This window comes from Bufo gargarizans, chromosome 1, assembly GCF_014858855.1.
Source record: "Bufo gargarizans isolate SCDJY-AF-19 chromosome 1, ASM1485885v1, whole genome shotgun sequence".
Classification (NCBI taxonomy): Eukaryota; Metazoa; Chordata; class Amphibia; order Anura; family Bufonidae; genus Bufo; species Bufo gargarizans.
The window spans coordinates 392,748,557-392,760,798 of record NC_058080.1 but is presented as its reverse complement, the minus strand read 5'-3'; the positions used below and the strand labels follow the sequence as shown (position 1 = coordinate 392,760,798).

The window sequence follows — 12,242 nt, the reverse complement described above, 5'->3', positions numbered from 1 at the left end:
ATATTTCATTAGGTTTGTCAAGTCTTTTGTGCTGTCCACACAGAGGTCTTGTCCATAAAATGGCTGCTGATAGAGGGTCATGTGACCAGGCAAATGACCTCTATGTGATACCTGCGCTATTCAAATACACCGCACCTGCCATCTGCACTTGCACAGTTGGGAGTTTAGTGCAGATGCAGTGTTTGAATGGAGGAGACATCCCATGGGGAGGATTTGCTTGGTCACATGACCTTTCATCAGTGGCCATTTTATGGACAAGGCCTCTATATTAACAGCACAGAAGATTTGCCCAACAAGGATGCATGACTTATTCTGTGCCGTTTGCTAAATTTCATATCAACAACAGCTATATTAGTATGTGCCATAAAGTTATATTACCTACACTTTGGTCCCTTGTAGCCGGAAAGTGGCCAACCCCTTTAACTCAGTGGTTAATGTGAGGCTCACTCAGCTGATACTTTTGTGTAAGCTAGCACATCCTTGAAAGGGCATAAATAGAATTGCTTGTAGATCTTGTGAGATGCAGGAGAGACCTAGAATAAGACATGGAGAGAGTGAGCTTGGAGGCGCTGCAGATTTCGGCATGTAAGTTACTAGCAGTAGGGGTAAGTGGCATTAGCCATAAAGGTGTGTCACGAAGAGAACAACTGCCTAGCCTTCAGATCCTAATACGGTACCAGCCATGGCCTGTGTACTAGTCAGGCCTGGAACCAAGACCAACCACCCAGCCTGTTACTTGTGAGGGATTTTGTATGACCATGTGTCATGTAGGAAGAAATACCGTAGCTTGTGTTGCTCTGTGCATGTTCTGCGGAACCGAGCCAAGTGAAGGAAGAGCTGTGGTGCAAGGGCTGATGTCTCCACTGCCATTGCAGTCAGACAGAATGTCAACCCCAATAAAGTTGGGTGCAAAGCAGTCAAGGTAAAGAGTAAGTTGTAGCTACTTAAATTGACAGTGTCTGCATTTAAAGAGCTGTCCATCTTTTACTAAGTGATGGCCTATTAGCATGGCAGACCATTACTGGCTAATTAGTGGGCATCCAAAACTCTGCAGCCCTGTTAATTAGCGGTTTCTGCAATAGCGCCGGCAGTTCCGTCCAGTTTGTAGTTTGTGTGCTGCTCCCATTGAATTCAATGGCAACAGAGCTGAAGAGTAGCTCAGTCCACTACAAAGTAGACAGAGCTGTCTGCGTCTGGTGCCAATCATCTAGTGATGACATATCCTGAGGTTAGGGCATTACTTAATGAAATGTGGACAACCATTTTGATCTGTTGCCTCTTACTAAGACTATGCCCCTATTGAAACCATTGTCTTGTAACCCGGCATCAGATTGTAACCAATATGCCTGTTGCCTCTTGTGAGAGCTCTGTAACCATTATTTATTATTTTATGCACTTATATAGCGCTACTATATTCCACAGTGCTTTACAGACATTAGCATCCAACTGTTTCCAAAGGGGCTCACAATCTAAGTTCCCCATCAGTATGTCTTTGGAGTGTGGGAGGAAACCCACGCAAACACGGAGAGAACATGCAGATGCTAGTGTGACCAGCAAATGTATAACGAGCGAGAGTGAATCTGGACCGCACATACTGTGCTTTTGATATAACAACTGTTTCTCAGCATAATAAAACATGGCTTTTCAGCACAATATTAATAAATATAACCTTATGCTATGCACTATTAGGAGGCATTGGTATGCAGTTTGATGAAAGAGCATAGGCCCACTTACCACGACAAGGTTGCCACTTCAAGTAGGGACCTACTCTAACTTTGGCGCGGTACTGTGCAGCGACCATCGCGGCCCCACACCGCACCAGCAGACAACGGGACCCAGCAATTACACAGCGCCCTCACTGTGTAGCAAAGCCACCTAGGCCCTGGGCCCCAGCACCGCATAATGTGAACAGGTGCAAAGAGCTCACCTGTTCACAGCCTCTCAGGAACACCAACTGAGAGGTGGTAGGAATTTATAAACCCTTTGCAGACTTCTGCTAATTTAAAAGCACCTGAGCCGAATGGGGAGGAGTCTATACAATGTATTCAATATGTGAGAGAGAATCTAAATCGCACATCCCCAATACTATGCTTTTGATATAACAACTGTTTTAATTTTCAGCATAATAAAACATGGCTTTACAGCACTATTATCAATAAATATAACCTTATGCTATGCACTATTAGGAGGCATTGGTATACAGTTTGATCAAAGAGCATAGGCCCACTTACCACGACAAGGTTGCCTCTTCAAGTGGGGACCTACTCTAACTTTAGCGCGGCACTGCGCAGCAACCACCGTCACCTCCACACTGCGCCAGTAGGCGACGGGAACCAGTAGCCACACAGCACCCTCACTGTGCGGCAAAGCCACCTTGACCCTGGGTCCCATCGCTCGCATAATGTGAACAGGTGCAAAAGGCTAACCTGTTCACAAACTCTCAGGAACTCCAACTGAGAGATGGTAGGAATGTATAGACCCTTAGCAGACTTCTGCCGATTAAAAAACCTGGGCCAAATGGGGAGGAGTGCTGATCCAGAATTGGGGAAAAAGAGAATAAGACAATAAATATAACGAGTGAGAGTGAATCTGGACCGCACATCCTCAATGCTATGCTTTTGATATAACAACTGTTTTTCAGCATAATAAAACATTGCTTTTCAGCACAATTATTAATAAATATAACCTTATGCTATGCACTAAAAGGAGGCATTGGTATACAGTTTGATCAAAGAGCATAGGCCCACTTACCACGACAAGGTTGCCTCTTCAAGTGGGGACCTACTACTAACTTTAGCGCGGCATTGCGCAGCGACCACCGGCACCTCCACACTGCGCCAGTAGGCAACGGGACCCATTATGCGGTGCTGAGCGGTGGCCATTGCTGCTTTTGTGCTGTGCTTGTGGAGCGATGGAACCCAAGGTGGCTTTGTCGCACAGTGAGGGTACTGTGTGGCCACTGGGTCCCGTCGCCTACTGGCGCAGTGTGGAGGTGCCGGTGGTCGCTGCGCTGTAAAGCCCCCTAGGGGCAAGGCGCTGTGGATGACACTGTTAAGGGAGCTGAGTGCTGTGAAGGTCACAGTTAAGGGGGCAAAAGACGGACTTAAAAACCCTACCCCCAGGTCCCGCTAAGCCCCCCCTTACCCGGATAGGCCAAGCCCACTCCCACTCCGCAACCGACGGGGATTGAAAAAAATGAAGGTAAAAATCAACTTCTGTCAGCGGCAGGGGTGGGAGGGAGGGTCACTTTCTCCCTGCAGCTCACGCTCAGACAGCACTGTGCTGCTGTCTGAGAGTGAGCTGTTCAAAAGGACATCACTGTGTCCGTCCAGGCCCTGTGCTGGATGGAGGACAGGGAGTCTGAAAGCTGGACTGTCCGGCCTAAAACCAGAACTCTGGCCACCCTAGGGGCAGGCTGCTGTGAAGGTCACAGTTAAGGGGACGGTCCGCTATGGAGGTCAGTATTATAGGGCAGATTGCTGTAGAGGCCACTGTTAAGGGGACAGGGTATTGTGGAAATCACTGTTAAGGAGATAGGGAACTGTGGAGGTCACTAATAAACGGGTGGCCTCTGTGGAAGTCACTGTTGAAGGGGCGGACTGCTGTGGAGGTCACTGTTAAGGGGCAAGATGCTGTTAATGTTCTTTGCAGGTGTATTTAGGTAATTTTTGCCTGCCTTAATAGTTGTCAGTTTTGAAAAGATTTATATACAGTAGAAGTTCATATTTGAATGTAAAGAGAGGGGGTACTGTGGAGGTCACTAATAAAGGAGCGGCCTCTGTGCAAGTCACTGTTAAAGGGGTGGGCTGCTGTGGAGGTCACTATTAAGGGGGTGAGATGCTGTAGAGGTCACTGTTAAAGGGGTGGGCTGCTGTGGAGGTCACTGTTAAGGGGCCAGGGAATGGTGGAGGTCACAGTTAAGGGGACAGTCCACTATGGAGGTCAGTGTTAAGGGGAGGGGTGCTGTAGTATCCACTGTTATAGTGGATACTGTCGATATCTTTTAACGACACACATGAATATTAAATTAAATAGATGAAATATACCAGTGCAATGCCGGGTCCTTTTGCTAATATATATATATATATATATATATATATATATATTGTAGGAAGGTGCAAGGGACCGTCGTTGAGTAAGAGCCAGTTTTCATGTGTCAGCAGCAGTTGCTGTTTAAAACCTTGCTATTTAGTATAGCTGTAATAGCTGATCCGGGACGGCTCTTACTGGGAGTAGCCAAAGTGCTGGGTGGGTGACTACTCCCCATGTTCCAGGCCGGGTTTTGAGAGGCTTATAGAAAACAGTCAGCATTGTAAGGTGGTGGTGATGATCTCTCTCTGACATTGAAGCTCTGGCAATCTCTGTGGAATCTGAACCTTATGCCATGCTGGAGGCCTGAATCCGGGAGGACTGCTCTGTCCTGTGCTATGCCAACCGGGTGTGGATTAACACCCAGGATAACAGGTGACTGTTTTTGCTGTATGAACTGTCTAGGTGTGAACGAACACCAAAACTGCAAATGGACTGTCGTACTGTTTTGTTGCCATAAGTGTGAATAAAACACTGAAGTTTTTGAGTTACAAACTGGTCTTTGCCTCTATACTGCGTCCGCTTGTCCTGTCTACCAGAGCGAATCCCCACTATGTATATCTATATACGGTATATATAAATATATATATATAAAAGTTATTCTACTGAACCTATGACAGTCACAACTTGGGTAATTTAGAAGAAAATATATATAGAGGCACATGTGGTAGATGGAGACACACTTCTGCACGGTGGATATAATGTACCTATAGCAGATGCATTGGAATTACGTTGTCAGACATGTCATTTTATCAAGGAGATTTTTCCATAGCAGGTGGTATTTCTGCCGTTGTAGGGGCAAACATCTCCGCGCTCAGTCAATAAATATTCTGAAAGCATTAACAGTTTTCTCTGTTCTTCACCCATTAATAAAAGCTGACAAAGTGCATTGCATAAATCTACTGTACATTGAGCAGCCTGCAGGATGTGCATAGCAATAAATAATGAAACAGGAGCGAAGCAGCGAAAAGGTGGTCGACCCGCTATGATGGTCTTTTTATCCCTACTCCATTATGTCATCCTATAATGAACTACAAAGAGAAAAAACTGGATAGTCTAGAGGGTGACATGCTTAGAAGGAGGGATCGAATAAATGCAAGTGGGATGCTCCGGAAATGCTGTGATTAGAAAAAAGAGAATGTATGGAAGGAAAGAAGAGGGAGGTTATTGATCATTCTCCTGCTTCACCTCTCTCTGTGGCTGTGCCAGCATTGCTTCTCTCTGCTGTAGGCCCCCTTTTGCATCCCCTCCATGTGCCCTTGTGAGATCTGGTCATTATTAAGCAGGGAATACAGTAACTTCATGAAGCTGTCTCTTCCCTAAATGCCCTTCAGCAGCGGCTGCAGTTCCTGTTGAGAGCACACATGGACTAGGGGAGGAGGAGACTGTGCTACAGAAAAAAAAATGATACTCTAGGGGGAGGGGGGCGAGCTTTTCCTTCCATGGTGCAGAGTTGTTACTGAAAGGACAGGCAAACTGCAGGATCTCCTTTCTGCTCAAGAAGACAAGGTACTGGCTGGTTATTTTCATTTGCCTTGACTCCTTAGCTTGCATTGCCTGTGCAGTCATCTGGGTAGGGAGCTGTCCCATCCTGCCTGGTGCTGAAACTAGGTCCAGAGCATCCATGCTGATAACAGGGTAATTCTTCTTAGGCGAGCTAATCGTGGAATTCCAGGCATAGCCTTTGCATGGCTTGTGTCCTCTTATGTCACTGTTTCTGCTGTGCTTCTTATGTCCTTTTCTGCCGACACATTGCTTCTAATACAGTATGTTGCCGCCTGCGCTTCCTTGGAGAACTGTGCTGAGATTTATCGACCAGCAGAGCTATCCTGGGCATGCTGCATCTACTGTTGTAGTATTAGATAGCTGAATGATACAATGCAGAGAAGTTTTTTCAAGAATATTCTTTAATATGATATCACCGTGACATGCAGGCAGTTAGGTAGGTTTAACTTTTTTTTTATTTTTTTGGTCCATTTCCAACTCTACATGCAAATGGGTTCCAATGTTAAATATCAGTGCTGCTTTTTAGGATATTCAATGAGTCATAATGTGCCAGTCTTTGAAGTACCAGTAGAGGGAGGCATCAAGCTGTGGTGTATTGAGAGAATGACAGTTCTTATCACCTGCAGTGCAGGAGTAGGACTTCTCCGGGATATCATATGTTGCAACCCACTAGGTTGTGCAGTGAGGTGGAACGCATTCTACTGCGAAGAGTGATTTTGTGTTTTGTTACTTATTATTTTGGTAGATAGGCTGTCAAAACAGAAGAGTGAAAAGTGTGAGGCGTCCTACTTGATGTCACATTTTGTTTCTCCATGCCTAGTGTGAAATGTGGAGACAGCAGGGAACACAAGCCACATTGTGGTATTTAGAAGTCGAAGCATGCTTTAGCAAGGTGACTTGCACTTGACCTCATTAACCTTAAATGTGTCCTAGTTGGTTTATCTTTGCCTTGTGTGTATTTCTAACATTGTATAGCTAGTATGCAAAGGTTGCAGTAACTTATGAAGTGGGACCAGGTCACCTCACCTTCAAATGTCCCTTTAGACACTACCCACCAGACATTGTAGACAAGCCCATCCAGCTGCTGGTGGAAGTCACACATAGGACACACCTTCAAGGCTAAATGTCTGCAAGGCAATAGAGCCCTATTAAGAGAAATTGTAATTATGCATTCCTCCTGAATGATAATAATCCTTCATGGGTAGACATTAATTAATACTTTTCATCTTGATGTTACTCGAGAGCTATAGGAAACTATTTTCCATGTATGCTTCTCCTTGACCTCATTTGATTCTTTGTTACATTGGAAGTATGTATAGGGTCACTATGGAGACTGGTTGTTATTTTCAGTTTTTATACTGTTCAATGTCGTAGGGTTGATGTTCAATGTAAAGCTATATAAGTATATCTTTTTTTTCCATGTATTTCAGACTAGAACACAGGAATTGACCTGCTTTTCTTGCATGTAATATATAATATACACTGAGTGGAAGGAATCAAAAGCCATCAGTATGGATTTTGTTATGAAGCAAGCTTTGGGAGGTAAGTGTAGACATTCCCTAATCAAAACCCAGGACAGTATGTCAGAAACTTAAGTACAATGCGTCAATTCCCAACGCTCCTCCCCTTTCCCCTATATCTCTGCACCATAAGGTAAAATACTACAGAGTCGCCATCTGAATAGCCAGGGGCAAAACATTTGAGTAAGTTGGGACTATTTTTAGAATATTTTGCCAGTAATGAAGTCACAAGATAATTCTGCTTTCATTCACACATTGCATTGCATCTACTTAGCACCTCGGAAATGCTTTCGAATATACATCAAAGAGGATGCCACATTTTATTTCGCTTTTTTTTTATTATCTAATATAGTCGAGATTGCTTACATATAAAATGGCGTGTAAATAATGGATGAACTAATGCAATGTCCTGGGCAAGTTGAGAATGTACACTACTTTCCTTGCTGATGATGTCTGAGCACGATATAAATCATTTTATCAAGCGCACTGGAATGTACATCTTTCACGTACATTTAAATGTCATTTTCTTTGCTGCTTCATCCAGCTAACCATTTCATTTGCTTATTAATCTTAGCAAATGGTAGTATAGCGTCCATCGGCGCAATTGAATGTGCAGAATGCGTCACTCCCCTCGAAGTGACTGTCAAATGTTTAATTGAGCCTTAGTAAGATGCATTTTAATTTAATAATGACGTAACCGAGTCTTAATTACAGATATTTTAGTTTTAATGGAAAGCAGAATATAAGTCCATCTCTGTGTTAAACAGATAGTTGATCATTTCGAAAATGATGTATTTGCTTTAAAATGTTCTACCACTGTGGTAATTAGTACCTTCATTTCTGCCAAGATCACCAGCACTTTCCTGGACAATCACACACTGCAGCTCTTTTCAGCAGAGCCATAGATATGGCTGTTTGCTCTTCTGTTCTGGGTGCCGTATTAAATTGTGCACTGCAGTATTTTTTGCTTGCATTAAATCATGTTTGGCGCAAATCTTTTATTTAACAAGTAGAATTAATGGATTGATTGGGATCTGCTGACTGTAGAAAAACACTCTAGTAAGACCTGAAATGGGACTGAATCCATTAAGCAGGGTTCAGATAAAACCATTTGTCAAACCCTTCACTTAGAAAACAGCTCTATCGATAAAGAAAATAATTAAAACTCAGTGAACTGTAGTTAAAATGATTTTTTATTTTTTTATTTCCATTGATTTATGCCAAGAGGGTAGTTGAAGGTTAAAACTAGGAAAATACACTGTGCTGCTATGTACAAGGTTTTATGTAAGTTTAAACCCATGGGGTGAAAATGATGCCATTCTAAGTTAATGTTCTTAGCAGGTGTATTTAGGGAATGCTTGCTTGCCTCAATAGTTGTCAGTTTTGAAAAGATTTATATACAGTAGAAGTTCATATTTGAATGTAAAGAATGTAATAATGGCTATGCTTTATTCATATAATGGTAATAACACCTATCCACAAGGAACTGCAGGCCAAACAGGTGATATAATTTTATATTCTCCATCTATAGATACATACAAATGAGTGATATAGCTTTTAATAATGATATCAATGATAGGGTGTTCCCCAGAGTTAAACCATAGGTTGAGATTACCGCAGTACAAGTAATGTATATGCTAGGCACAAGTGATTGTGCAAGATACTCATCCCTGCTGAGTTACATTAGGGATTCCAAAAGATTAGAAAAAAAAAGAAAGGTCATCATTAACAGATTGGCAGGGGTCCGACACCCAGCACCCCCAGCGATCAGCAATGTGTAGTGATGCAGTGTAATTGCTCTTCCCCATTAAAGTGAATGGGACGAGCAGTTGTAATTGCACTGCACCAGCACTACGCCACTACAAAGGAGACGGCATGCAGGTAAACTGTTAAGAGCACGAGCACCACAAACCCTTCAAACAGCTGATTGGCATGGATGCCAGGTGTCGGACCCTCACCATTTTGATATTGATGACCTATTCTGATGATAGGTCATCAATATTATGCAACTGTAAAACCCCTTTAAAAACTGATGACCTATCCTCAGGATGGGTCATCAGTAGCTGATTCGTGAAGACCCCTGGCACTCCTACTGACAAGCTGTTTGAAGGACCCATGGTCCTCAGGCCAGTGATGCAGCCTCTTCGTAGTATACCAAGTACAGTGCCATACATTGCATAGTGGCTGTGCTTGGTATTGCAACTTCATCTCAGTTATTTGAGTAGGTTGACTGGGTTGCGCAAAGGCCATGTGAGCGATAGAGGCCTTAGAATTAGGGTCCATTCACACGTCCGCAATTCTGTTTCTGCATTTTGCGGAACAGAATTGCGGACCCATTCACGATGTGCTGCCCGGATCCGAAATTTCAGATACGCACTTCCTGGTCCGCAATTCTGTTCCCGAAAAAAATAGAACATGTCCTGTTCTTGTCCGTGGACAAGATTAGGCATTTTCTATTAAGTGCCGGCTATGTGCAGTCTGCAAAATGTGGAGCGCACATTGCCGGTGTCCGTGTTTTGCGGATCCGTGGATCCGCAAAACACTTACGGACGTGTGAATGGACGCCTATTTTGAGTGCCATGACACCTTGCAACAACTGTTCAGTTGAGGGGTGCTGGAAGTCAATCCCTCAGCAATGTAATATTGATGACCCATCAGAAGACAGATCATCAATATTTAAGTCCTAGAAAATTAATTTTAAATTCAACAGAAAAGAGCTTGAAAATTGCATTTTTCCATAGATAATTAATAATATTAGTGAAATCGCTAATTAACTGAATAAAATAACTATGGTTATTGCTATTGGTGGTTCCCCTTCTAGTGAACTGTAGGAGTTAGTATCCTCCATTAATTTACATTGGATCCGCTGGAGTTATGTAGAGGCGCCGGCCTCTTTATAACCACCGCCTAGCTGTCTTACATTTAGACAATATTCTATGCCTAAACCAGGCGTAGTAAATTAGACGGGCCCATCCCCTTCCCCACCCACACCACACCTGCTTTTCTAGACCTGGCGTGAGTAGGGGAAATCACAGATTGCGGCGTATTTAGCATAGTATGATCCGCATAGTATATGCTACACTAGTTGAAATAGTTTCAAATTACAAGTAGTATACAATTGTGCCAGAAGCCTAATTAGAAGAGGCCGAATATGTAGTAGAAAACAACATTAATTAACCTCCCCGCTTAAAATCAACGTTCCCATTAATATCTACACACACCTAACTGCAACTGGTCAAACCAATAAGGATGTTGTTTTTGAGTTTAATCTATAACAATGAGGCAGATCTATTAGTTCTCTATCAAATGTAGAGAACAGGCAGTCTAAAGATGCGCCAAATTTATCACAGTGACTTTTGGTGCTTTATACCACCTATTGGTTGGATTCCTTTGTGACAGAATTTTGTGGCAAAATTTTGGTGCAGGTTGTCCCATTTCAAAGGAAATCTGTCAGCTCGGAAAACCCCCCAAACGAGAGTAAGCAGTCTGTAGTGTAAGTGTTGCTGAGTCCAACTATGTAATTTTAATCTCCATACTCACTTCCATTCTGATGCTGAGCTCCAACAAACCTGCAGTAAAATGCATTGAGAGGACTCCTTAGCTTACACACATAATGGAGAGGACTCGAGGAGGAGTCCTCTCAATGCATTTACTTCTGGTTTGTGGAAGCACAGCATCAGAATGCAAGCACCACTTATACTATACCCCACTTACTCGTGTTTGGGTGTGTTTCGGAGCTGACAGATTCCATTTAAGACATGTCTTCTATCCACTAAGCCAGAGAGGTGCATTGGAAACTTCTTTTTTGACATTCAACACACATCTAAAACCGGCTGCATAAAAAATGCACCAGATTTTGCCATAAAATAAGCTTGGATTCAGATACAAGCACAATAGTAAGTGTAGGCCATTGGATATGTGTAAAAGCAGAAAAAAACAGAGTACAGGCAAGATATGTAATTGAATCTGGCAGCAGTACAACTTCAATATTGACTCTGTAACTTAGCCACAGAAGCACAGACATGGCTCATCAACATTTTGCTGGGTAGTCTGGGGTACAAGATGGGGCCTTATTTGTTACAGTGAATACAATAAAAAGCTGAAAATATTAATATTGAGTTTTGATATACAGTAATCAGCTTAGAGTTATGATAAAAGTTGAACCAGCAGCAGACTTACATTTTCAAAATGTTTTCCTCTACAGCTTTCACTTTGTAGTGTATCTGTAAATGACTGCTTTCCCATTTTCAGTCAATCACTTAGGCCCCTTGCAGACAAGCGTTCCTCCCGCAGCGAGTCCGCATCGCAGCTCCCGGCCTGACCTCCCAGCACTGACTGGATTCACATAGCATTATATTGATTTATGATAATATGTAACCCTTACGGTTCTGGAATGTATTGGATAACACTGGCAGCATTATGCCAGTGTTATCCAATACATTCCAGAACTGTAAGTGTTACATAGCATCATAAATCAATATAATGCTATGCGACCCCCGGCAGCGCTGGGAGGTCAGGCCGGGAGCTGCCTTGTGGACTCGCTGCGGGAGGAACGCTAGTCTGCAAGGGGCCTTAGGAATCTGCACTGAGCTCCTGCCAGCTCATTTAAAGAGGACTTTTCACCGAACCTGACATTATCATATCACTAGCTGGCTGTGTAGGGCATACAGAAGGTATATTATAGCTCTTACTATGTTTCCTAAAGGCCGCTCCATTCGCCCGTTGTGCCCACCATTTCCTGCCTGTCATGTAAATTAATTTAATCGGAACAGGGAGTAGGAGACGGCCCTGTTTCTCAAGGGGCGTCTCCTTCTCCCTGTGACGTAAGAGACACCTCCTAAGAAACAGGGAGGTCTTTACATATTAGGCGGGAAACCAGAACAGGGGGCACAGTGGGCAAACGGAGCGTAAATATAGTAAGTGCTATAACATATCTTCAGTATGCCCTACACAGTCAGTTAGTTATATTATAATGTCAGGACCGGTGAAGGGTCCTCTTTAAGCTAAGTTCTTATCAAACTGATGCACACTTAGCTATAATGAGTGTTTATGAGCTGTTAGTGCAGATAAGGAAAAGCTGTTGAATTTTTTTTATAAAAACCAATAAAACAAGTTATTTTAACCAAA

At 43.1% G+C, this 12,242-nt stretch overlaps 1 protein-coding gene across 1 annotated transcript in view; it reads left to right on the top strand.

Annotated features, from left to right (window-relative positions):
* Window positions 1-5,551: 5,551 nt before the first annotated feature.
* Window positions 5,552-12,242, top strand: part of LOC122931690 (complexin-1) — a 271,534-nt gene continuing 264,843 nt past the window's right edge. The window contains exons 1-2 of the mRNA XM_044285760.1: window positions 5,552-5,598; window positions 7,026-7,137. Of these exons, the coding sequence (XP_044141695.1) occupies window positions 7,107-7,137 (31 nt within the window). The 5' untranslated portion in view covers window positions 5,552-5,598; window positions 7,026-7,106. The remainder of the gene's footprint in view (window positions 5,599-7,025; window positions 7,138-12,242) is intronic.